This window comes from Neopelma chrysocephalum, unplaced genomic scaffold (assembly GCF_003984885.1).
Source record: "Neopelma chrysocephalum unplaced genomic scaffold, ASM398488v2 Primary Assembly neopelma1_22b, whole genome shotgun sequence".
Taxonomy (NCBI): domain Eukaryota; kingdom Metazoa; phylum Chordata; class Aves; order Passeriformes; family Pipridae; genus Neopelma; species Neopelma chrysocephalum.
In genome coordinates, this window is record NW_020897690.1 from 6,214,418 (window position 1) to 6,242,377 (window position 27,960).

The 27,960-nt window shown below is 40.5% G+C and overlaps 1 protein-coding gene across 1 annotated transcript; it reads left to right on the forward strand.

The window, feature by feature from the left end:
- Nucleotides 1–2,983: 2,983 nt before the first annotated feature.
- GLIPR2 (GLI pathogenesis related 2) lies at nucleotides 2,984–27,667 on the forward strand. The gene is made up of 5 exons (XM_027678861.1): nucleotides 2,984–3,457; nucleotides 14,743–14,851; nucleotides 18,223–18,326; nucleotides 24,926–25,003; nucleotides 26,063–27,667. The coding sequence occupies exons 1-5, from the start codon at nucleotides 3,445–3,447 to the stop codon at nucleotides 26,221–26,223; spliced, it is 465 nt and encodes a 154-aa protein (XP_027534662.1). The 5' UTR covers nucleotides 2,984–3,444; the 3' UTR covers nucleotides 26,224–27,667.
- The last annotated feature ends 293 nt before the right edge of the window (nucleotides 27,668–27,960 follow it).

A 27,960-nucleotide genomic window follows, 5' to 3' on the forward strand; every position in this document is an offset into this window, starting at 1 on the left:
TGCAGAGCCCTGCTTAGGTGGGCTCCCTTGCCAGATGGAGGGGAATACTCAGCTGTGTGCATGCAGACCTCTGGGAAGACAACAGGTGACCTGAGATCTGCCTGGGGTTCCTTGCTCCATCAAAAAAACATCTGTTCAGTCCTGAGTTTCCACAGATGTAGCCATATATGGATGGCTGGTGAAAGGTCCTGGAGGAATACTGAAGGCTGTCAGCACATAGCTGTGAAGACTAAGCTGTGTGAGACAGCAGGCAGCAGCAGCACAATCCCATCTGGGCCCAGAAACCCACACTGCCACTTCCACCACACCGACCTTGCTGGGTCCACATGCCCTGGGGCAATCTGTGGGGCACCACAGGAGTGCCTGTGCCTACCCAGGGCCAGTCACAATGCAAACAGCAGGTCTCACAGGGCAGGCTGGGGTACAGGAGAGAGAAACCGAGATGCAGGAAGCTTCCAGAAGAGACAGGAAAGCAAAGCAGGGGAAGGATGTGGGTTTACATCTGGTGGCACCAGAGGAGGTTATGAGACAGTGTGCTTTAGGGTCAGTCACATCAAGGTGAAGAGAAGCGGCTGATGTGGGTGGGTAAAATGGATTTGCTTTGTTGGGAGAAAAGGGAAGATAGAGTAGAAGGAGGCATGTTTTGTCATCCGAATACCGCATAGTCAGTTTGACACCAAAATTTTAGCCACAGATAGCTCTACTGCAGCTGAATTATTACTAACTCCCTGATTGTAATGATTCAAGCACTTCCTTTCAAATTACATTTTTCCTTCTCATGGGCTCTATATAACCTATTTCCAGAAAAAATATTATTACAACAGTCTTTACTAGTTAAGTGTTACTTTTTCTAGCCAGCGGTTTTTGTTCTGCTTTCCTCTTAGCAGGAAGATGAAACAATTAAAAATTAGTCAGTCTATGTTGTACTTTGTTTTTGCATCTTCTCCAGAAACATTTAGTAGGTGTTGCTATAGGAGGCAGAATGCTGGACTCATCTGACTGTGCAGGGCATTTCTGTTTCTGTAAGACAGTTTCCAATACCCACCATTGGATAATACCAATGTCATCCTAGTAATTTCTCTGTGTAAAGGAATCATGCAGTAATTAAACAAACATGCATTTGGTGGTGCTTTGATACCTCATAAAGTAAATAGAAAATCCTGTTTGTTTCTACTCAGATTGATTTGTTTGATACTCCCTGAAACTGGTAAAAGGGTATTAATAATTTACAGTTTGCAAAAGTCACCAGTAGTGGCTTTTTTATTTAATCACTTTCATTTTTTTCAAAGACTTGTTTGCATTCTTAATTATTAGTGTACATACCTCCTCCAAATTTCCATCTGATAAGATCAGTAATATTCTTTAGTGTGGAAATTTCAGCAGGTGATGTTAAAATGCTAAAAAAGCCCAGCTCCTTCCTTCTTCTTTGCTTCCGTATGTCTCAGCTTACCCTGCTTTCCTGTCTTTGATGAGTCATTGCATTTACTTTGTACTGGTACTTTTACATTTCAAGCCTGAGCAGTGATTTTGATTTCCTTGTTTTCTGATCAGAAAAAGCACCACTTTTTCCTCTATAGGTAACACTGGATTTTTGTCAAATCAGAGAAACCCTATTTTCCAAGTTATGATTACACAGGATGTTGTGGAAATGTTATGCAGTTGTATCTGGTCGCTTTTGAAGATGCTTAATGCTGTTTTCTAGTAGCAGTCCAGGTCCTAAAGGGATATTGCTTTATAGTTCAGCTGAATATTATAAAGACCTAAAACAGAAACAGTGTAAAATATAACAATCAACTGTGAGAATATAAATGAGCATTTCGAATACCAGAAACTCCCAACTATGCAAATATAAATTCCCTTCTTCTCCTTGTCATGACCATAGGGTGGCACTGGCTATTGCTGAGCACTGATGTATGGCCTAGGAGTAGTACAGCCCAGTGTTTCAAGTTTAGCAGAGCATTTTTAGAGACTAGGGTTCACAGACTAGCCCATGATTTGTTCACTCCCACAAGCAAATAAAACAGCAGCTTTCGCCTTGATAGGGCTCTGATAGTACAAGCTACAGCTCTCCACCCTGCTCCTCAGCCACCTGCTGCCACGTGCAGCAAAGGGAGTGGGAAGGGATTTCCTTCTGCATCTTCTCTGACCTCTTTCTCCTGCTCTGCTGCCTGCCTTGCTACCAGCAAGGGTAAACGTCAGGCACCTGTAAAGACGAGTGTGTTCTTATACCCTGCAGTTTCCTCCTCCATGGGTTTCCCCCTTAGTTCTTAGTGACCCTGTCAGCTGTTAGTGACACCCCCTCAGCCTCTGTTTCAGCCCTGCCAGTGAAACAACTTCAGGAGAAGCAGTGTGTTGGTGAAGGGATGTTGTCTTTCCCCACCTGCTGCTGCTACTTGTTTAAAAAAAGCCCCAAAACCCTACATCTTTTTATTTCTGGGAGTTTTTTTTCCTTTGTTCATCATGGAACTCACCTCCAGAGGTGGGTAAAGGATAATTAAAACCTGCTGAGCCAGCAGACTTGGCACAAAACCAAGTAGAACTTCGAAATTTTGAAAGGTGTTGTAAAAAATTGGGAAGCATTAACCTCAGATGATTTTTCATGGTGATGAAAAGATGAAAGTTGGAAACACATAACTGAATGATTGTTTGGAGATATGCAGCACTTTTGAAGTTAAATCAAAGTATCCTGTTCACTGTAGTTAAAGTAGTTAATATTTGCCAGATTAGCTTGAGGCGTTTCGATGTAATGTGAAGATAACAGTGGCACAGTACTTATACAGATAAAATGAGGTGTACGCACGTCCAACTCTTTTTACAGAAACACACCATCAGCACAGCTCCTCTTTAACCTGCAAAATTTTATTTTACTAATACCTTCTACAGATTATGTTGCAACAGCACAGGAAGTGAGTCATTTTAGACATAAAAACGTAGTTATACCTTGAAGTGCTTTATCACTTTCCTGTTTTAACTTAAAGTACAGCAACTGGATAAAACTTCAGCAGCATTTATGTGTATGAATTAGCTTTGTGGGCTATGCCTACTGTGGCAGCAGAATTATTTGTCAGCAGAATTTCCTTGCACAGCCTACTCTTATCAGAGGACAGCCGCAATTACTAAGCTAAACTGGTATGTGAAAACATATGGTATTTTGGAGCTGCTTGGTTACTGTGAAGGATAAATAGCTGCTGACCCTAAACAGGATCTTTTTATGAAAAAAAAAAAAGAGCGGTGTCCTTGTGCCTTATAAGGCATGGGCAGGCTTATTGCAGCGCTGAAGGAGGGGCAGTAGCGGGTTTATGCTGCTGAGTTTTCTCCGGCAGTGGTCGCAGGCGACTGAAGAAGTTAAACTGAAATTGCAAACGCTTCGTCCCGGCACTTAACAGCGAAACTCAGTCAAGAGAGGAGGCAGCAAGTGAAATTAAAAAAACCCACCACTTGAGCATGGGAAAATCAGGTGAGCATGGGAAAAGCGTGCAGTTGGCTGTGTTTTCATACAGTGTCTGTGCCTGGTTTTGTGCTCAGAAAGCATTGCTAAAGCGTTAGTGGCTTTCCTCGGAGAAAGCTGCTTTCGTTTGTGCATGGTACAGTCTGGGAGGAGCTTTCTCTCTTACAAGGAGTTAGATTAAACAAAAACCAAGAAAAACGACCCCCCCTCTCCCCACTTGCACAGTGCAGAGGTAGCTGTATTTTATATACAGTTTATATTTTGTAGCTTAAATTACTTTTGCTTTGCTGTGTAAAATAATTATAAGCCCTATAGCTTTAAAAGTACTTCATGTCTAGCTGTCTGACAAAACTTACCAGCCTTGCAGATGGGCAGCAGGATGCTTTGAGAGGGGGGAAGCTTTTTATCACCCTTCATTGTCGGAAGGATTTAGATTTAAGATTTGGTTGCCGTTTAACTGAGGATACCTCAGCTCTCAGTTATCTGAGGATAACTCAGCTAAGTTTCTCCCCAGCTGTGCACGTACCCTTGGAGCTTCTCCCTGCTGCTGCCTATGCTGTTGCTCCTTTCCCCACTGCCTCCAGCTGTCTGTGTGCCCTGCTCTGGCAGTCTGGGCTGGGGAATACACCTCCGAAGCTGCCGAGGAGCCAGAGATATTAAGAAGGGAGGGCTTATGCCCCCTGTTTTCTCTTACCTTGTTCTGTTAGAGTCACGAGTGAAAATCTGTGCCAAACGGCTATAAAACTGGATGGAGGTTTTTTTTAATCTTGTGGTTAGGACTTCTGTGACAAATTAGAGCCCGGTGGCATATTGTCTGTCAGTCCTGTGTGTAAACAGCTCGTATGGGACATGCTCAGCAAAACCTAGTACTCTGTTCGCTCAAAACCAAGGCCTCTTCCAGAGAAAACTGAGGAAAATCTTTGTGTGGGTAACACTTTAGTGGGCCTCAGCATGGGTATGTTGTTTTGGTTTTTTTCTTTTTCTTTGTTTTTAAAGGTCAGCTTCTTAGATGAGATCAGAATTGACTGCAAATGTGACTGTAAAGGGTTTACTAGTGTGACATCCAGTCCAAGCAAAGCACTATGTGACTGCCAGTGGGTTTGGCCCCATGTCCTGGCAGCTGCATATGTTTTAAAGTGGATTGGGATTTAGTAATTAACCTTATAACAATTTAAATAAGTGTAGTTGCTCATACAAGCAACTACAAGTATCAAGTTCAGCACTTCCTAAGCTAATAGCATAAAAAGTACAAATACCATATAACCTCCCAGTTCCAGAAGGAGTAAAAATCTCCTTTTGTTTTAATACATGCACCCTGCTAAAACAGTCATAAGGCAATCACCATCTTTGTTTTTTCCTGTACTTTTATTGCTGCACATTAGTTGATTTTTCCAAACTTAGGAGCAGTTACAGACGAGAAACTCCCTTTGCCAAGGCTTGGGTAATGTTTGCATCCCTAAGTACTTATACAAATAAAACTTGAGATCTAGGTGCATATTTTGTCACTTGTATCACACTTTTCAAATAAAGGTTAAACTGAGTCCAAGTTACTATCTTTGAGCTGTGTGCAATATTTTTAGGTGAATCATAAAACTGAGATCCTGTCCTGACAATTGGTTTATTAACTAAATCCCATCTGCCCTTTCTAGTGCGCTGAAGTCTTCAAATTCCTGTCTGAGATCATTCAGTGTGGTTTGCCTTTGAATGGGGAGAGCAGCTGTTTTACAGAGTATTGCTTCCTCTGTGTTTTGTGTGAAATACCTCACGTTGCCACTGTAGTACTCTTGAGGTGCGATGCGGGCAAGTTTCTCTATACTAGGGTACATGAAAATGAAACAGGTTGGGATCTGTTTAACCTGGAAACAGAGTCCTTGCTCCTCTTCTGGGTCAGAAAGATTAAGGCAGAGATTGCCTGAAGTCTAAATTTGAGGATGCTCTAATTCATGTAAAGTGGGACCACTATTTTAAAATAAATGTCTTCAAAGCAGTCTCTTTTTGGTTTTGGTAAATCTGTCTTGAGGTAGAAGTATCACCACACAAAGAAATCCTACTGTTGAAAATCGCAGTTCTTTGATAAATGCTCTCCAATAATGTTATATTTCTAGCTGTTACATTATATTTGAACCAGTGTTCATTGCAAGTATCAGATCTAGAGACTTAGCATTGGTTTTGCTTCATTGAATAGAGCTCAGTGTTCCAAGATATTGGTACTTCTGACTCAGCTTTCTTCCTTGGAAGCTGCAGGCTGCTGAAACCAAGTTTGTACTGAAACTTCCTTGTCAGGTTTAGAAAAACGTCTCCCGTCACCGTAAGTCCTGCAAATACTTAAGCCAAACATGGAGACCTCCTCCGCCCTTCCCATGTATTCTCTTTTCAGACAACATTTGGATTGGTGGGGGGGTGCAGGCAGCCCTCCCCACAGACGCTAGAGAGCCCTAACCAAAAAGACAGGGATAAGTATTTCTACAGGAAATGAGGGGATGGTGAGCTGGCTGCTTCTCGTTGCCCTGTTGCTTTGAGTGCCGCGTTGACGGGGCTCTGACCCCCCTGCAGCTGTGCGGGACGGAGGCCGGGGTTCTGAGGGCAGCCCTTGCCCCAGAGGGGATATCCATTCGAGCAGCTGCAGCCGATGCTCAGGGAAGCAGCTGGCTGCAAGCTCCACTCCTCCGCTCCGGAGCACGGGGATTCCTGCTGAGCAGTGGGAGTCTCTGAAACGGCTGGGATGGTGATAGAAAAAGGCTGCCAAAAGTCTCATTTCTTCCACTTCCCCTCTGGCTCAGCCTGGTGGGGGAAGGGAGCGTGCTCCATTTGGTCCCTAAAAACTCGGTAGAGGTGATGGCGGGGGCATCGCCCTCTTTACTCTGGCAAGTGGCTGCAGACGCTGTGAAAGACAAGGACAGGCTCAGTAAATACTGGCTATCTGTTTACAGCGTTTGGATTACCTTATATATTATTATTTTTTTTTATTTCTCTCTTCTCTCTTTTCTTTTTTTTCCCCTTCTGGAAATGTGGGTGGGACTCAGAGAAAAGACTGGGAGTTGCCCACTGTTCTACTTGTTGAGTCAGTACATAAAGAAAAAAAAGGCTGAGAAAATGTTTTGACAAAAAGAAAAAAGACAGAAACCAGACTCAGTGCAGTTTTCCACAATGGTTTTAATCTGAGAAGCATGTGCTGTTTTTTAACTCTCAAGATGCACGGTAAAAAGGAACGTTGTGTTTCCTTCAGAGAGAGCTACATCTTCAGCTGATCTGAAGCGCTAACCTGTACTTCAGCATCTCGGTAGGAGACGGCCGTGGCAGGTTATAACAAAAGTACAGGCGTACTAGAGAAGTGACCTGTTGGCTTTCTGAGAAATGCGATACCTGCAAGCTGCCAAAATGACGAAGTGTTTCATGCTGGCTGGTTTTACAGGACTGGTGGGAATAGAGAAAATGAATTGGTCTAAACTGCAAGCAACTGAGCATTTGCATTTGGTTACACCAGGACATTTGCAGAACTTGTTGTTGTCTTTTTTTTCTTTATGCCAGAATTGAACTGGAGGTGTGGTGAGAAAAGGGCCTTTCAAAAACAAGGTTAATTCAATTCATAACCCCACCCCTCCAGTTTTTGTGTGTGGAAAACATTGATTACTTGCTTCAAGTTCAATATATATCAAATAGAGAAAAGTCTGACAGGAATGCATTAGGCTTTTGCAAACAGTATTCTAAGCCCAATTTTTATCTTTTGAACCACCAGGTTTCAGTGGGGAAAAGGAGGTAATGCAGCAGTGGTTGCTCCTGTTGACTGCTAGATTAGAACCCTTAGCTCCTCATGTTCAAGTCAGATAATGCCAAAACAAGTGTGAAGGGCTCACAAAGAATTAAGATAGAATGTGATGGTCGTAACAACTGAGACACCTACCAAGGTTTCCTATACTATTGAGTTGTACATCAAAAAACATCATTTCTTTCTGAATCCTCCAAGAAATCTTTCAAAAAAAAAAAAGTTAAGCATGAAGAAAGCTTTTATTGCTGGAAGATTCATACTGTTAGTTTTCTACTGTCAATACAGTTGTAGTGTCTATCTTGACTGGGTTTGAATTTGCCTCTGTTGCTGCTCTATGCAGGAACAAAAAGTATGAGAAAATGAGTGTTTTGATTTTAACTGTTTTGTTGTTTATGTATCTCAACAGGTCAGAAGGCTATTTCAGATCTCTATTTTTGTAGAGGCCTAGCTGTTCTCCGAAAGATTAGCTGGAGCATATCTATGTTCTGTTTTTACAGACAGATGTAGGCAAGTTTTGCCCAGTCTGTGAAGGTCTGAATAGCAGGAGCTCTGCCAGAGCTGGGCTGGGTGGCCCTGCAGAGGGGGATGAGGTGAGGCCACACAGGTAGCCAACCTCCCTGGTGCAAGTAAGGGTGAGAAAATGGGACAGTAGTCTGAGGTCTTGTGTAGGAAGACAATATGGGCTTGTTTAAGGCCACCACAAACATAATTTAATATCCCTGGAAATGTACAAGGTCAGGTTAAACAGGGCTGTGAGCAACCTGGTCTAGTTGAAGATGTCTCTGCTCATTGCAGGGGAGTTGGACTAGATGCTCTTCAAAGGTCCCTTCCAACCCAAACCATTCTATTATTCAGGATTTCATGAAATATATACCTTTTTGCCAAGATTTTGAGTTATGATAACTGGGGTTTAACCTGTTGAGTAGAGGGATGAGAAAGATATGATGTAATTGATAGTAAATATGAGTAAAGAAAGCTCTCTGGGTTTTCCTGCCTGATTTTGGCTACTGGATAGGGGAGTTTACACATCAGTGATCAGAAGAAATGTTCATGGCCGTATTTCCATGCCTCAGGGAGGTGCATAAATAAATATACTTTGGACATTGCCTGAGCTATCTTGGATGTCCTTGGCATAAAAGCATGGTGGGAGGGTATTGAAACTAATGAGATTAAACCTAATTCAGGTATGCCTACCCCAAACAATGATAGAACATAAGTGGTAGAGGTATAAAATGACAGAGCATATCCCAGGAGACATGGGATTGTTCTACCTCTTTTCAGTTCTTCTTTGCAAAATTCTTCACTTTGCAAAGTCTTTGGTTGGCACCAAACAGCTCACAGTGCTATGTAAAATGAACTTGGCACTGGGTACAAACAAGGTTCTATGGCGGCCCATCCCATAAGAATATGCAGCATCCAAAATACAAATAGGTGACCAGTAAAAATTACTCAATTTTAATTCAGTTACTTATTTTCAATTACTCAAAACAATTTCTGCTGCTACTCATTAGTGAATATAGTTGCACCTTGTTTTCTTCATAAATTACTGTAATTATAAAGTCTAAGCAGATACAATGTTGAGGACAGAAGAAGAGAAGAAATTGAGAAGTTCGCTTGAATTTCTTCTCTTGCATAGTGTGGTTCTAACACATGCAGGTCACTTGTGGCTTTGTATTTGGAAGTGTATGTGCCCTAGGAATTGTGTGGCAATTAGATTTACAGATAGAAGACCTTACAAATGGGAGAGACTCCTTAGTCTTTTTAAAGGGTTACCAGCATACACATTAACTGCCTACTAGAGCTGTGTCTGTGGGTGTGTGGCATGATTACAATATTCACCTGTCCTAATTGGCAGAATAGTAATTAAAAAATAATATTTTTGATTGTCTTTCATGCAAAGCCAAGACTGGCTGCTCTAGATATGATGAGCAGTCAGTTCCCACCTTATGTGAGAAAATCACTCTGTGGGAGTGACTGCTTGTTCTGACTCTTTGGCTTGTGGGTCTATTTGGAGGAGAGGGACTATGAGCAGAGGACTTCTCCTCCCACCCTTGCCTCCAGTGAAAGTGACCATTGGTTCTGTCAGTGCTCAAGACTGGTGATTCGTGTCGCTTGTTTTTTAAATGCTTATATCACAGAAGGCTCTGCTGTTTCTCAGAGCTGAGCAGTTTCCAGTTCACCAGGTGTTCCTTTTTAATCAGGGCAGTCAATTGCCTAACAGTTTATAAAAGGCCTTAAGTGAGGAAGTAATCAACAGTGTCTATCATAGCAAGAATGGGATTTGCAATCAAAAGGTGACATGACTAATGTCATTGAAACATTATTACAGCGTCGACTTCCTATTCTCATGCCATATGCCTCAAATTGGGTGTGGGGGAAAAGAGTGTGTTACATCATATGGCACAGGTAATACAAGGTTTTTAAGTTGCTAGTTTGCTGTAGAGCAAGCCCATATAAAAAAATGAGTGGTGTCCTTGTTAATCAGACTCAATGAACTGAGACATCTTACTGTTGTCCTGAAGCTCACCCCAGTGGTAAGCAGGTGTGTGAACAAAGTTCAGGCAAAACTGAATGCTGAAAAACATCACAGAAACTCCTCCCTTAAAAAGGGTCTCCTGAGCTGAAGGGAAAGCTATTTTGAGCAGCAAACATAAGAACCTTCCAGGAAACTGCTCCCATTCAAACTTGTTATAATTATAACTCCCAATTCCTTTAATTCTGATAAGCAAGACTTTCTCTTCTAAATTTTAGTAAGTTTATAGCATAATTCAGGTTGTAAGGGAAATAATGTACCAACAATTGTGATATCTCTCATAAGTGCCTGGTGTATGGGATGGAGACGTTGCCCCTTTATTGAATTCTTGATTCAAAGGCGAAAAAGGAGCCAAGGAAACCCCACCCACTTTCTGAACATTAAATGATTTTATTTTTCCTTTCCTCCAAGATTTATATGTGATTTCATTTCTTCTGCGTATTTCCAAGCAATCAGCCGGTTTTGTTAGAGAGCAGGGAAGTTTGGCACTGAGGAAGATCAGCTTTTATGGTTGAAAGTGAGTCATGACTTGGAGTATCAGGTCCATGCTCCCAAATGACATATTTAGGAATAGCATTAAGGGCCAATCTTGGGAGATGTTACAGTGCCAAATGTGGGGGCAAGCAAGTGCAGTCAAATAAATAGAGAAAGAAACATGGAACATTCACTCCCTGTGTCACTGCAGAGGCCAACCAGTACAAGGCCACCCTGAAGCATTTCTGACTTCAGAGTGCTGAGTCAAAACACAGTAGAATGTAACTGTCTTCTTAACATTTCTCATATCAGTTAAACTATTCTCAGAGTGTAAAAGATTCAGCTAAGGCTAATTTCCAGAGAATAACATTGCAAGTGAGGATAAAGATTATTGATCATAAATGTCAGGTTTATTAGAAGAGTCTAGATGAAAATATCATCTTTATAAGCTGGGGTGTTTTTTACTCAAGAATTTTATTTGTGTCCAGTCCTTTAACATACCTTGAGAAGTTTGACAAAATAGAGGTATATTCAGTTATCTGGGACAGTAACAAAGGACTTCTTGATGCAATTACTTTACAGTTCCCTAAAGCTTCTAATTACTTTTTCCATAAATCTGTTGGACATATTAAAAGCTGTATTTTCTGCATTCTTATTCCACACCCCGTTTCTGCTCTCAGAGTAGGGTAGAGCAATTCTGCAGTCAGGGGATACTGAAGAGATTTCAGTATTAAAGCAGAGCTATACTCAGTCTTTAAAAAGTTACTTGGTTACCTTTTATGTGTTTTCTATCTACTTTGCATTTGTGTCCTCTCCATGTATTCTAGCACTTGGCTTCTTTCTGCCTGGATTCTGGGCTGGAAAGAGTGTGGAAGTTACATGCAGTGTCCTGCTATTGTATGAGCACATTTCTAGTTAGTTATTTTGGGGGCAGGATTGAAAGGGGGGGAGTCATTATCTCCATTTACCTGTAATGCAAACATTGGGTGAAAAGTTTGAGGCCTCTGTTACGGTTCAAAGAGCAATTGAGACAGACATAATGGTACTCTTCTGTGTAGGATTCTTCATGTGGTTTGTTTCGTAGAACCGTAGAGCAATTTGTGTTGGAAGACAACTTTGAGGGTCATCTAGGCCAACCCTCAGCAATGAGCATTTCTGTTGTGTTGGGATTAGGTAGAGAGGTGCTTGGTGGAATAATTTACTGTTTCCCCATACCATCTTGCAGCTCTGCAAGACCAGTGGAGTAAGTCCAATTGACAGCTGCAAAGGTGATGCAGAGCAGCTCGTATTGTGGAAAACATGTTCAGGTAACTCGCTTCTGTTTTGATGTCCAAACTAAGGGAGAAACAGCAGGAGAAGACAGGGTTCAAAGAAGAGGCAGGATGGGATTCAGACGTGAAGAGCTCTTTGCCCAAGGGAGACCGAGTAGATTGGCATTGGTCAGAAACAGTAAGAATAAAGAAATAAGAATACTCTGAAAAACAAATCTGATGGGAAAAGGCAACCCAGATGCCTCTGCTTACTTTTCTGTGGTCACACAAAGTTAATCAATGAATCTGGAAGTCCAAAAGCACAACTGTAAGGTGTGCTCTGTACCACATCATAGCCTGGAAATTTACTGTCACATGCTGTCATTATCTTAGCCAATGTTGCAGAAGAATACAAAATAGAGGTAAATAATGGAATAATGAGGAGGAAGCAATTGTATCTAATACATTTAGTTGTTTTACTTATTAAGCTGTGTAATGATTCATGACCAAACCTAACTTCCTGGCAGTAGGAAATAAATTTTTTCTAGCAGCTTAAGCGGCTTACATGAAGGGAAAAAAGTACATCTCCAAAGCTGTTGAGGAAGCTGTTCCCATTTGGGTGGGAGCCTGAAAACTCCCATTAACTCTCACTTTTAGTGTCTGGCTTCTCAGTGTATGGAACATTGCTAGAATGGAAAAACTTAACATGCCCTGAAACAAATCTGAAATGTATCTGGCGGTTGGGCGTCCCTCTCCACACATCATCAGGCACGGGAGAAGCTGTGCAGAGGGAGGTGATTAGCACATGAGCTTGAGTCACAGAAGATAAGTATTTCTATAAGCAGCCACTTTGAGGGAAGGGGAAGATGGAGGTTCTCTAGGGACAGCATAGCAGTGCCTAATGTAACTAGAAGCAGCTGAGTTTTGTTAATGACTTGTTGATCTGTGTAAATCAGAATGTTAGTACAGAGCTGAATTATGCATTATTTCTGTTAATGGATGGACTGACTGTTGATAAAATCTGTATTTCAGGTGACTTTTTTTTTAATTTTAATTTGTTTTTGTCATTGAGAGTAAATAATTTGAATAGAAATTTTCATAGTTGCAGGTCAGATTGCTTATCTACTATTCAATGCTGAGCGGATGGGATATTACGTCCAGGTGATAACAGTCACAAGCTTCAGGATGGTCTCATGAAAAAAATGTAACCTGAAGTATGTGATGCAGCTTTCAAAGCTGTGTGTTTCAGCTTCTTTGATTTGCAAAGTGTCTTAACATTTCACTGCTGGAAGCATGGACCCCCTCATCAGTGAGTTTAAGTGAATTGGCTGTAGGCTTGCCTTCCTCAGTAATAGGTGTTGTTTCCTCTGTGATACATGTTGTACAAATAGGTTACCCTTATCTACCTCACTGGATGTAGCAGATGAGAGGTTTAGGACTCTGGCCTGATAGAATTAGTGAGCTGTGAGCAATGGTAATAAGAGTGATGGGACAGGCTCATTAGCAAAAGACGGTGGGGGGGATGGAGGGGAGGGGATGCAGAGGATGTGCTTGAATACCAGAATGGAGGTGCCTGTTTTGTTTGATGATGTGCAACTTGTGATACACAAAATTGAAGGAGAACTGAAGAGGAGGAAGGTGTGGTGGGCAGATCTCGTCTCACTCAAAAGGGTTGCTGTGTTATACCAAAAAAAAAAAAAAAAAGAGCCTGCAAGCATATTGATGGAGAATATATTAGATATATGTCCACAATGACACTTTGGTCAGGAAAGAGTCAACCCAACTTCAAACTGTGTTCTAAAGGTTTAACATACTGCATGGAACAGTAATGGCTTTCCTATGTGCACTGGATATTGAGGTTATCTTGGGCTGCCGCATTATCCTAGTGCTGTTGAGGAAACTAGAGAGAACGCCGAGAACAGCTTAAAACATGAGTGTGAGTTGGGTAATCACCTTGGGAAAAAGTTCTGAGAGCAGTATGTGCAAACTGACAGCTCTGTTGTGGGGAAAGTGCATCATTACAAACAACAGAACAGTGTACTTGCTAATAAAGCAGAGAATGATTGATTTTAGTTGTTAGGATTGAGTAGTAAGACGAATTTGAGAAATCTGAGGTTAATAACTGGAAACACTTTCTAGATATGAGGTCCATTTGAGCTTCAAAAGTGTCTTACAGGGAAAATGATGGTAGTCGTGCACTTAGGATATTCAGAAATGAAGCTGGTGAATCACTAATAAATGTGAAAACCTGTGTCAGGGTAAAAGCAGAGTTAAATACTTAAAAAGATTTCTCTTGCCCTGTTCAGAAGCTTCAGCAAGATAAAGTGAAAATTGTTTTGAAGATGCTATCTATACCTCTCTAAACTGTCCCAGTACCCTGTTTCAGGTTCCAAAATTCTCTTTAATCAGCAAATTCCACAGGGTGACCAATGGCAGACATTTTTTTTTCCCTCTGAGTCTTGAGAAAAGTCAGCAAAGGCATAAAAGGAGGTAACGTGAAATTGCTTTCAAAGTGAATTGCACTGTGACTGATTGCTTGTGCTGCTGAAAGTCTCAAGTTCACCAGGGTACAAACATAAGCTCTTTTAAAACTTTGCTTTTTCAGATGTTTACTGAATACATTCTACCACAGGGGGAAAAACTCATCCCCAGCAGTTGTTTCTTTCCTTAGGATTTGCTGTTTGTGAACAATTATTTGTCTTGAGCCAAAAAAGGTGCATTTTGAGATTTCTATGAATTTGTACTATATAATGAATAAGAAGAATGGTACGTGTTTCAAAGTACTTGCATAGTTCTAAACATTTCAGTATCTTTATTTACTTCAGGTGGTGTCCTGACTAACACAGATAATTTGGGGACCATAATTTGCATTTTTAATGCATCTCCTTGAAGGATCTATTTGTCCCTTACTCTGAGACTCTGCAGTGGTGATGCAGAGCACTGATATCTTAAAATCAGTCAAACTGACTTTTCTTTTAAACTGACAAACTGACTGACTAACCTTAAATCCCCTTGCTGTTGAGGAAAGCAATAAGGATCACATTTTTCTTCAACCTGTGGTGAGTCTGTACCATCCCAATGGGAGTGTCTGTTAATTTCTGGATGGAAGTCATTAACGGTTCATTTCATCCTACTCCCAGGTAATGAGGGTGGTATTCTTCTGTTCTTCTGTCTAGCCTGCACCAGTGTCTTAGCTGCAGGGTATGCTTTTTCTGTCTTCACCAATGTCTGTATTTGACAGACCTTTCCAATTTTTTTAATGTGATTTCAGCTTCCAAACAATTTGCCGAAGAAGTCTTGAAAGCACACAATGACTGCAGGAAGAAACATGGAGTTCCCCCTTTAAAACTCTGCAAGAAGTTAAACAGAGGAGCCCAACAGTGAGTTCAGTCCTTTCTTTTCTCTAAAGAGATTTGTGACACTTTTATCTGTTAGGTTCGACTGTGCATACAAAAATGCCTTTTGACATGCTGATACTCAGTGAAGACAGGTGGAAGGTGTGGGACTCCACTCTTTTGTCCTCTCTTTCTCCATCACATAGGTCTAGCTGGTTATATGGACACTTCTGTGGTCACAACTGTATAAATCTTTCCTGGACCTGTTTTCAGATGCCGCTGCGTCGGTCTGCACTGGTATGTCTCCTCTGGTAGTTGCCTAAAACATGCTTCACCACCAGTTCTGTCAGATGATGGATTATCATCTGCAGGAGAGTATCCACAGCTGCTGAAATAGCGAGATAAAGAACTTCTTCATGGTAAGAAGTGGTGACTAGTCTAAGATCAGTGGAATCAGAAGGAATCAGATCTAATTATCTATCTCCCTGCCCCAAAAGCAAAAGCACGATACATTCTCCATTCTGTCAGGAGGGAAACATCTTACCTCTTCTCCAGTGTTGAAGACTGCACAGCTTCTTGTCAGTCTAACGTACAGTGAATCCATCTTCCTGCTCTTTAAGTCTTTCTTAGACAAATTTGAGTCTGATACTGCTTGTCCTTTTTACTGTAGTTACGACAACCAGATTAATTCCTTTCACTTTACAACAACCTTTTTAAAAAAGTAGATTTAAAAATCTTCAATTTTTTCAGACTGATCCTCACAGTGCAAAGGAAATATAACTGAAGGAGTAAATGCTGATAAAACTATTCAGAAAATCAGTTTCGTCCCATAACAGCTAAACAGTGGCCAGTTCGATCCCTGCAGGTAAAAGATCATTAGGCTTTCTCCCATGACTATTCAGACTTCTCTGTGCTGGCTGGCTGGGAGCCAGAGAGGCTGTAGTTTTGCAGAACCTGATTTACTGTCCCGCATGGTGCTGCACTGTCACACAGATGCACTAGCTCCCACACTCCTAGACCAGTCATCTCTGCCAGGTGTTGTGCTGTACAACACACCGTCTACATGGCATAAGGACATGACCTTGGCAGCAAGTAAAATCTTTGGGTTTTCACTTTTTCTTTTTCTTTATTGAGACACCATGATAACTGGATACAGTATTTCTAAGAGGTGGAATGCCAGTGACTTATCCATGTACCTTTGTAATCTGCTGGGGCTTTCCTTCTGTTTTACGTGATGGCTCACAGTGAGGAAAAGATTTCATTGACTTGTCAATAGCACTTCTTGTTTCTCCAAAGTGCTGCACTTGGTTTGAACAAGTCAGCCTGTATGAGTAGTTCAGATTATTCTATCAAATATGCATTGCTCCACATTTATCTCTAAGCATGCTATTGCCCTTGCAGGGTATTTTTAGATCCTTCAGAAATTCCTCACAGTCTTCTCTGGTTTCAGCTGACTTGCCCTGCTGTGATGAATAACAATAGGAAACCTTTGTTTGGTTGTGGTCTGTAGCTTAACTTGAAAGAATTAAAAGACACATGTTCAGAGACTGGGAAAACTGGTTGATACCAAGAACCAGAAATGCTTTGATATGAATAAAAGACATGAAATTTAAGAAATCTCATATTTGTCCAGACAGATTTTGCATATTCTTAAATTCAAAGAAGAACAACTTTTCTTTAGATGCATCTGATACCTTTGTTGATATGTATTTGGTGTATCTCTGGCTACTTTTCTATGCTTCTCTATCTGTGTTGAAAATGGTTTGTTTTCTACTATTTTTTGTTCCAGTAATTGTGACAGGTTAGATGAACTGACTATGGATCCCTACTTTAGTATGAGATGAGTCACCCTCAGCAGGTGTCTGTTTATCTCTGACTGTAATGAAGCATAGGGTGATGATCTCAGATGAAAATCTCATGCTTTCAATCTCCAGCCTGAGCTGGAGTGTATTAATCACCCTTTGTCTCACATCCTTGGCAGCTTCATCCATCTCTAATGTGTACTTTGTTCCAGTCTTCCCTCTAGTTTGGGATGTGGGAATCCTTGAAGAGAAAAACTACAGGACTGTGGTGATATGTGGCATGAAGGAGCATCCAGAGATCCTCAGTTCAGGATCTAGCAGACTGACAACTGACTTTTCATTATTTCTAAATTAATGGATGTAGCTAAATACTTTATTGTTTCTTTGTTTTGATGGGAGGTTTAGGACAGAAGGAAATTAGAACATAATGACTGAAGTACTAGATTGGGCCAAAATGTTCAGCTGGACAAATTTCCTTTCTCTGGCAGATGCCAGTAATTCATGATTAGGAAAGGAGTAGAAAGACAAAAAAATGTGGTGATCCTTTCCCCGTTATCTTCTCCTGGAAATTACAGATTTATCCTGCAAATTGTGGTTTTCCTAAGCAGTAGGTCATCTCCTCATTTATTTGGTGCTGTTGTTTACAAGTCCTGAAGATTCTCCCCCACATACACACACTGTAAATTTGTCTTTCTCTTTTTCAAACCCACACGGGCTTCAGTGTCTGCATCATCCTGTGGCAATGACTTCTGCCACAGTGTGGAAGGAGTACTTTGTCTCACTTGATTTTTAAATTTGTGACATGATGGTTCTCCCTGTTGCCTCCTGTTTCTTGTCCCATGAGAAATAACAAATGGTCTTTTTAATTTCACTGTCTTTGTACTGAAGCCTTTCCAATGTTGAATAAAGAGAATAATTGCTTACTGCTGATGTCCTTCTTAACCCTTTTGTTGAAAGACAGTAAAATATTGACAGCTCTCACACGTGAACTTCTACCGAAAGACTGCTGCTTATCCCTATGTCACTTTACACAGTTGTTGCCTCAGAATATCCATGTGGTCCCCTTCTCTTCCATCCTATTGCCTGGCACACTGTTGTTTTTTTTACATTTGACTTTTTTTTTTTTCATTTGTAAAGTAGGGGTTTTATGCTTGCTTTAACTGAATTCCCATTTCTGTCTTTTTTTCCAATCTCACTGAGAACATATGATTTACTCCCATAAGGAGCCTAGAAATGTCAGGAGGTGACACCTGTAGCAATTGCTACAGGTACTTCCCTTTCCACCAGTGGCTGCAGCTAAGGATGGCCAATGGATTTCCAGGTGATGGGCAGAATGTGGTGGGAGGAGACCTGACTTTTGATTTCTTCTAGGCCCTTCTCAGCAGTGATACAGATGCTCACGAAAGACAGGGAAATGGCTCTGGGCCTTCCTTTTGCCTAACTAATAGATCTACATAAGGTTAAAGGATCCCTGGCTTCAGGGTTTTGCAACCTGATAACTTGACTTAAAGCCATCATTTTCCAGCAAAATTCCTTGCTTGCATCTCCTTCTCTTCCTCCTCACTGCTCATTGCAGCTATGGTCCCTGACCCAATGTGTGGATTCCTTTGCTAGGTATGCAGAAGAACTGGCTACCACAAGGGTCCTCAAGCACAGCTCTGAGTCTGCTAATGGAAAATGTGGAGAAAACCTAGCATGGGCATCCTATGACCAGTCAGGTGAGTTTTCTTCTCTTGTTGTCTCACAGACACCAGATAAATTGTTTGTCTCATGTACTTTGAACTCAGAGCATCTGGTTGCAAGGGTGCTGGAGTTTCCTCTATTTCAAAAATGTATCCACTACCGCCCAGCCCAGCCTAGCCCAGGCTCCCTGGGGGCAGGATGGTGGTTTGCAATCGCCTGTGTGTATGGACAGCAAGAAGCATATGTAGGCACAGAGGGGTTAAGGGACTGTGGTAGTGTGTTATGTTCCTTTGGAGGTGGCACTTGGCAGCTAGGCTGCTTCATATGTCCCTGCTGTGGAGCTGTCTTCAGTGCTACTTGTATGTCCGTGGGAGGAGAGAAGGAAGACATCAATGCTGTGTATTTCACCTTTGTCCTTAGTTTGTCCCAGCCAAAGAGAGGTCTGCCCACGGCTGTGGTGAGGAAAGTGGAAAAATGTCTATTGCGCACTATACAGCAGTTCCTGTTTGTGGGGGCAAAAATGGGGAACTGGACACCAAAGTGACAGTGTTACTATGTTAGTATGTGTATCTTCCACTGTCAGCAAACAGGCTTTGAGCCCTTTTCTATGCCTTCATTTTTGAAGACAAAATTAGTCCATATATTTTCTGATTGTAAATGTAACATGTAACTGGCAGCCTTTGGTTTGGATCCCGCAGGAGCTGAATTTTCGCCAGGCTGACAGCCTGCAGTGAGCCCTTGGAGAGAGATTCGGCAGGCTCTTCCCTCCTTGCTTCCTCCAGTGGGCAGGGCTAGTGCCTTAGCCTGCAGGGACAGCAGGTGGGATGTATTAAAAGTGACCACTTGTTTTCTTTATTCCAATCTACCTCTGGAATTTCCAGCACAGCCTTGAGGAAACAAAAGTTCATTTCTGCAGGCTGTGCTGGAACGACCTGGAAATTTTAGTGAGTTTTAGACTCAGGGACGTTGTTTAGTTCCTCTTCAAGTGCCAACTTTGGTCCCAAGTGGGTACTTTTTCATCTTGAAAAAGAAACCCATTGTGGAAAACTACAATTTGATCTACTCATATTTGGCATTCTGTCCTTTGCAAAAGTGTGAGGCAAGGGTTCTGAGCAGCATGGGAAAACACAGATGTATGGCAAAGCTTGCACAGTGGCTATGACTCACTGACTCAGCTTACTTCTTTCTTCTTGTTTGTGTTAATGCCCTGCACTCCTTCCCCTTAGGTTATAGTCACAGAATTCCCATTTAGAGAGCTGGAAATATAACACACAAATCCTTCTACATCATGGCTGTCTTTTTCTGGATCCAATTTGTTTTCTTCAATGCACTGTTTCCATACATAACTTGCCAGTTTTGAGCAGTTTTGTTGGTTTTTTTAATCTACAGGATGGAATGCCTTATATATCCTATATCCTCTTTTGTTCTGTAAAACACTTATACATTTCCAATGAAGCAGGATCACTCAAAGTACCAGAATGAGAAAGCTAATTCTTCAAAGAATGTTATTTTCTCTTCTGGGCTTAGTTTTCATCTCTGTGGAGCTGGTTCATTCTTCCTCTTTTTCTCATATAGTTCCCTTTGGATAGTTAATTTGTATCCTGCTCAATGAGGCTGAAATTTGGATTAAGGCATCCATTCATGGGCTTAACAAAGGCAGGCAACGTCTTCCGGTTTCTTCCCCAGATAAAGCAAAACTCAATAAACCTCTAACATACTCTGTATTCTCTCTCACAAAGTGATGCTGCTGTTTATTTTGGCTCTTACTGAGTTCTGTAATAATGCCAGAAGATGAATTTCTTGTTTCGGAGAAGATTTAAGCTTTGAACTATAAAGCCTTCTAGTCTGACTCCTCTCCTGGTACAAGAATACCCTGAATTGTATTCAGGATTTTAGAGTTACATACCCTAAAGCTGTTGCTGGAAATATGTTTATCCCTGTAATTCAAGAAATAGTTGACAGCTGTTTCCTCCCTCTAGTCCTGCAGGAACTGCTCCATGGCAGACTTCTCTTTGTGTTCAAATAAGTGAGCTGTCATCTGCCACTAATGCAAGAGGCCACAGCCTGCCTTGGCAGCTGTAGTATGTCAGGCTTCTCAGGATGCCTCATCTCATTTTTCATGTGTCAGAAGGATGAAGGCAAGCACTGGATGTCTAAATTCTGTTTGGGATGACTGGTGTGATCATGAAGAATGTGCTGTATTGCCTGTGAAAACACTGCAGTTTATGGAATTGAGAGAGTTTATAAGAGAAATCCACTGTATGTTATCACCCAAACCTGTTATGGGAAAAATCTGGGTCTCCTACAGATCGAGATTAGTGGACAGAGCAGCACAGGCACCATCTGCCTCAGCCCTGTCTAACACCAAGCTTATACAATACTGTTAAATAAAATAAAGTAAAATAAAATAAGGACCTGCATGAGGAATGCTGAAAGTAGATAATTAGTTCCAAAACCCATTAGTATGACTTTATTCTAGGTAGATATTTTATTTCTGAGGTGAAGTTAAATCTTCTTCTACCTTCTTTCCCCTCAGACTGGTGGAAGGAATGTTGTGATAACCCGGTTTTTAAGTAGATTACCAAGGTGCTGCCCATCCTTGCAGAGAAACATGTCCTATGTGATTTTGTTAGAATGTTTTCAGCAACTCACTCAGTGGGATTACTTGAAGATTTAAGGATTCTTTGGTATGAGGAGAAGCAGTAAGGCTGGGCCTAGAGCAATTAAGTGTTAGGGGGAACTGAATGCAGCAGTGGGCTGCCACAGCATTGTGTTCCCAGTGGTGAGGCTAGGAATGTATTTCCAGGCTTGCACCCACAAATACACATATACAGCATATACATGCATATATATGCAGAGCAGCACAAACCCATGCAGTCAGCATTAAAATGAAGAGCACCAGTGGCCTCTTCCTGTTCCCCTTTTTGGCTGACTGCAATGATATATCCTACTGGAATATGTATAAGTAAATTAATATGGTATATATAAATACAAATATATCTCTTTTTAGTAATTGATTTAAAAAGTAGGTATAATGTATATTTCATAGTGTTTAATATATAATCATATCATTTTATGTGTGTGTATGTGTGTGTATATATACATACATATATATATATATATATATATACACCTGTGTGTGTGTCTATATATATATGCACACACCTCAGTAATAGAAATAGAATCCCAATGTGGATGCCTGCAGTAGCTAAGCTCAGACACTCAGTCTGCCCAGTAGCTGTCCCTGGATCCTGGTGTCCCCAGTAGCTTGAACCTGGACATACCAATACCTGAGGCTGCAGTTCCACTCCAGTTGTCTATCATGGTACTGTTGAAACTCATTAGAGTGAGATTCAGCCTGTTCTGAAATGAACATCTAGTAAGTCTAACCGAGCACTAGGAGAAGGCTGGAGTCCAACTGTGTTTCCATAGCGAAAGTATTGCAACTATGAGTGTGGTTTACAGCCATGCAAACAGGAAGGGTATTTTAAAAACTCAGCAGTGTACTAATTGGTTCTGCAAGTGGAGCAACAGAAGAGAAGCTACAGGGCTGACCATAGGGCAGGTCCACACACTTCTTGATAGAAGTAAACTTTATCATTCTGCTATAATCATGAATGAGGGGTGGCAGTGATTTCTTTTCTGTGTTCTTTCCTTCTGATTGAAAAGCATTTTGAACAGCAACCAACCCCTGTTTTGGGGGAACTTTTGGGGCAGTGGGAGCTGTTTTCAATGAAACATTGAAAAGGAATTGGAACAGACTCTAAATAGGGCTACATAATTTATTCCATAATGCTTTTAAATGGAAATATTGTGGTCGGTTTTCTAAAACGGTAAGTCTGAGATGCAAGTTGCTGCTAAAGTAGATAGGCTCAGTGCTCTGCTGACCCTTCTGCTGTTTTCTCTCTGGAAGCCTGGGGATCACCAGGCTCAAAACAGAGTTTTTCCTTAGTCCCCTGTGTGCCAGCTGTTATTTTCAACGCTGGTTTGTCTTGTTCCCACCAGGGCATTGTTTACTGCTCCCCAAAGGACAAAGAGTCAGAAGACAAGTATTTCAGAGGAAAGAGAGAGCATTCAATCACTATGTACCTACCTGTCTTCTCAGGTGGTAATAACTTCTACGTTGGGCTCCCTCTCACCTCCTGTGGCATGTGACAGATACAATTCATTCTCTTCACTGACAGGACACTTCTTTAACACGATTTCAAGATAGTTTGTCAAAAGTTGCCTAGTTCTTTGGTCACCTTCTCTTTTGCTGGAAACAAATTAGTCTTTATTTTCTCACAGCTTATGATGCCATGACTCTTTTAATTCAAGGATGATAACAGCAACGCCATAAAATGATAACCTGATCCTGCATGTGAAAAATGGAGCATAGTGATCAACTTCTAGGTTTTCACTGCCTGGCCTCAGTAAATTGCAAGTTTTCATCCTTGAAGTCTGGGAATTAGCACATCATAGGCTATGCTTGTTGTCTTTCAGGTGGAGGATTGAGGTAGTCTTACCCGATGCCACTGCCACCTCCCTTGAATTAAAAAGTTAAAAAATTTTCACATGATAGTGTTTTTTAAATTAAAAGCAAATTAATTATGAAGAGATACTGTGTTTGCTAAAACTTTCATGTGTCCTGCAGTACTTCCATTATGAAGATTTTTTTTTCTGTCCCATGCAGCACACTTCTTAGAGCTACAATAAGCAGAGTGGGAATGACTTTCTCTTTAAATATTCTTTATGCTGTATCACACTGATACATTAACAGAGGGAATGAAGTGCTGGTAGCAGTGGGAATGCAGTCCTACATCTGTAAAAATACTACTTATATAGTATAGTTACTTCAGCACTTGTACACATAAAATACCTGGGCTTCATAAGGCCAGATGTGTCAGCAATCACATTCTGTACTTCTGTTCCACCCAGCTTACCAAAAACACCTTAAATCCTTCAAAACCTTCAAGTCTGGAGTGGGACAGGATGATCTGCTTGGTTTGTTGCAGGTTTTTTTACTATGTGCTTTTTCTTTTTCCCTTGTATTGCATAAAGATTGCTCCTTGCACTTTCTTTCAGTCTTCATTTAGCTTTAGTGTGAACAAATAAATATGTGTTACATACTTCAGCCATAAAACAGCTCTACAGGGTTTGTTTGGCGCAGGGAGAGAGGGAAAGAAGAAACCAATTGTTATTCCCGAAAATTCTACTCTGAGAAGCAAGAGAGGTTTTGCTACCTTTTTATGAAGAAAATGTTATTTGACTCTACTAAGCACTATTCCTAACTAGCAGTGTGGCATATAAGTTCGTAGTACTTCCAGTTCACAAACCTCTGGAGAGACGGCATTTCATTCAATATTTTCTTTTCAATGACAGCTCTGACAACCAGCTTGCCAGGCTAGCAGCATCATCCTTTTAGCTTCAATCATAAGAAAATGAAGTTTAAAGAAGTTAACGCAGTGTCTGACTTCTAGAACTGCACAAGTTTAAGGCTTTTTGCTGTGAAATAGCAAAGCATGAGTCATTGCTGTTCTGCAGCCAACAGTCCACCAGGGACTAGCATTCTTCATGACGGTAGGCTTAACAGCATTGGCAGCTTGCTATGAAATCTACTGGCCTTGTGTTGATGATACATCTTGGAATGCTAAGCAGAAATATCATTATTGATGTAGCTCAGGGAAAACCTCCCCCCCCCTTCCCCGCCCAGTGTTTGACACAACAATTTCCTAACAACCAGTAATGGAAAAGAAGTGACATTTGACTTTTGACTGCATAGCATCTGCAAATTCTGGTCTGAGCTACATCCCTGGATGTAATCATGTCCTTATACAGCTGTTATCAGTGAAAGCCTTTGATGGGTTGAGACACATGGACTGCCACACAGATGCAGCATGTATATTAGAGGTTTGTGGCTGTAGTACCCTGAGTTAGTGTGTCTCAAAATGGATCTTCACAGTGGCTGAAGTGCTAAATAGGAACAACTAAAAATAAATGCACTCAGAAATATGAAGTATTCAATGCTGATGAGAACATGGGAAATTGGAGGATTTCAGAAGTGTAATTTTTCTTTGGTTTATCTGGAGCTGTAAGGGGGTATCTTCATGCACCACAGATGGGAGGCCTACATGTGGAACAGGTCCCTGTGCCCTTTGCTTAGAAAATCTGGCATTTTCAAACGCATTTCAAGAAGAAGGAGCTGGTGAAAGCTGTGTGTAGAAACCTAATGAGAGGAGCACTCATCCAAGATGAGGGAGATGTGTCTTTGTTACCTTTCAAGCAACAGGATGAGAGGAAAAGGCCTCAAATTGTGCCAGGGAAGATTTAGATTGGATATGAGGAAAATTTGACACTTAAGGACCTGGTTTAGTGGTGGACTTAACTATCTTAAAGGTCTTTTCAAACCTCTACTATTCTGTGATTCTGTGATAAAAGTAGCAACAGCTATTGTGAAACAATAAATACTTGGTAATTTTTATGTACTACCATGTTACCTACATTTCAAAAACTCTTTTTTCAATAAAAGGACTTCCTCCATGTTTCTAGAAGTTCTTGACAGCTTTTAACAGAGGATATTGCTGGCCAGGCTGTAAGTGAGCTACACTTCTGTGTTTATGTCATGATTTCACAGCATATTTGTTTTGTCTTTCAGGAAAGGATGTGGCTGACAGATGGTATAGTGAAATAAAAAATTACAGCTTTCAAAACCCAGGGTTTTCTTCTGGGACAGGTAAGTTCAGACTGGGCACTATCTCTTCAAAAACACAGCTATTTTAAGAAGTTGCTTAGCCAACTTGTTTGATATTTTTAAAAAAAATCTACTTTTTTTCTTAGAAAAAATATTAGAAAGAGAAAAAAAATTAGAATTTCCCTAAAGTTTTGTGTAAAAACTGGCAGAAGGTAAAAGGAAACTGAGAAATGAGAAAGTTAGCAAAATCTAGTGGCTTTTTTTAGTACTGTATTTTTCCTCCAATTCCTAAGTTTTTAACAGGCAACTTATTTTTAAGGCAAATTAATTTGTAGGAAGTACTAAATTGGAATCATATAGGTGTCTTACTAAATGTACTGTGGTGTTGTTTATATTGACCTGTGACTTCTACTGAATGATATCATTCTGCTCACAGAGATCACTTCAGTTAAAATTTGGAGATCAGGAAGAGGCCATTGGCTGCATATTGACAATCTGGTGTGGAATGAACTTAAGGACATTGTTCCTGAAATAATGTTCAAGCAAGAGAGATGCCTGAGCTTGTTTCAGATGAAGAAAATGATGTTTTTCTCCCACGGGATTTGTCTATGCATAGAGGGAACAGCTGATGAAGCAGCACAATGCAGGGGTGGTTATTAAACTAGGCAGAAGAAGCCACAAAACCAGTATTCTTTTGAACAGTTGCACATACAAACACATGGGGGAGTATGAGGTGGTTAAAGCAAATTAATAATAAGTCACTCTCAGAATTGCTGTTCACACTGCAGAGAGTAAAGACCATGATATCTTTGTTGAATTTTATGTCAAATACTTCCCAAACTATTTCTTTCATGATTCTCCAGGTAGGTATTCTTATTTGGATATAGGACATGGAAATGGGAATAGTAGTAGGGAACCAGTATGGATCAGGGGTTTTCAAGACAAAATGCAAATGTAGGGTTCTTTTTCATGTTCTTAGTTTGTTTACCTGTTAGAAGCAGCTTTGTATTGTTTTTTCTTTCCTGGCACCTCACATGGTAAAGGGCATGTTACAGATTTAGTACCTAAAGTGAATGCATGTGTTTCTCTCTCTTTCTTCAGGTCACTTCACAGCAATGGTTTGGAAGAATACAAAAAAGATGGGAGTCGGAAAAGCATCCGCTAGTGATGGCTCAACGTTTGTGGTGGCTAGATATGATCCAGCTGGAAATGTAGTAAATCCAGGCTATTATGAAGAAAATGTCCTTCCTCCAAGAAAATAACTTTTTTTTTTGAGGTAGTCTTATTGCTTAATGACAAGTGAACCTGGATTTGGACCTAACAGTGTTTGAAATGAAGCACTATTCAATGAAATTTCCTGTTTGATACTGCTGTTCACTTGTCATTACGGAGGAAGCAATTACATGTTTCTTGAGTCAGTGTGCACATTAAGTCCCTATTGCTTCTGAGGGGGCCTCAGTTTATTTGAGGATGAAGTATGTGCAGCATTCCTGAACGGTAAAATTTATAAGGTTGTTTTTTTTTTAATAGTTTGCATGAACTCCATGTCAGCATGTGAGTAAGCACATGTTGGATGTCTTTATTTTTTTTAAACAAGCAAATTTATAGCCTTCTGTATACTGAAGATACCAGCTTGTAATTATATGATTACTCTCAATATTTATGAATTATATGAATACTCTCAGTTTTCCAGCATTTTTTAATAACTGTAACTTCTTTCCTCTGTCTTTACCTCCTGCTACTGTGGGACCTTTTCTCTGCAGATGGAACATATGCAGACTTCCTGTATGAAAGGTATACCTGTAAAATGTAGTGGCATTCAGACCTGTGTGTTTTGATTAAGAGGATCTCACAGAACACTAAAAGGTTGCTGAGAAATTTTATCCGTCAAGCAAACCATAATTAATGCATGAACTGAAATCTACCAAAATTGTTCAAATCCCATTTTAGGTGCTAATATATAAAATATGTTTGAGATGAGTGTACTTCAGATTCAAAGTGCACCTTACAGTTTACAGTATGTACCTTGTCTTATAATCAAATTGTTTACTTCTGTTACAGAAAAGTAAGATTCTACTTTTTTATATTTACACCAAAAAAAAAGTTTCTTTGACAGTGCACTTTGAATTTTATTTCTCAGTAAAACTTATTTTTATTTCCTAAGGAATATTTTTCACAGGTGTTGTGCTTTACGGACAATAACATTCTCAAATCATCTCGTCTCCTTTAATAATGTCACAGTAGGAGGTATTCACATAGTTATAATTAAGAGATGTTTGCTCTTTGCATATCATTCAATAATAGTAATATTTCACATGCTGGATTGATGCCGTGAAAAAAATGAAGACTTAATTTCCTTAATAACAAGCCAAGCAAAAATGCTGAGGGCACTCTTTTCTCTGATGAAATGTGGATGGGGCCGTTTGGGCCAGATTCATATACACTGCTTCAATTTGTTGTTTGTTTTTTTCTATTTAAATGTTTCTTTTGACTTTTGCTAAGATTCTGTATGCCATAATTTGGTTCATGAAGAGTGCCATTACAGAAATACTTCTTTTTGTTTACACAGTTATAATAAACTGCACTGTTATGGCTTGATTATACGTCACTGTGATGCTGTTTGTTACAATTTTTTGTTGTAACCAGGAGTTTAACACATACCATGAACAACTGAAAAATAAATATTTTTGCATATGAACTACTCAAGCCTTTGCCGTTACCTGATTCTTTGTGGAATAATCTTCAAACTTTATTTCTAGGACACTAACATATGACATTATTACTTTAGGAACATGGGGCAAATAAAAGCAGCAAGCATTCTAGTCCAGGAAAGAAAAAAGAGGCCTTGTAAGACAGGATAAATCATACACCAGATCATAAATCATCCCTTTATATGAAGATTGAGCAAACAGTTGAAGCTGAAGAGGCGTACCTCTTTCTCTCTCAGACTCCTGCTTTGTATCTCATTTCATTTCTGCTGCTCCCTCTCTCAGCTGACG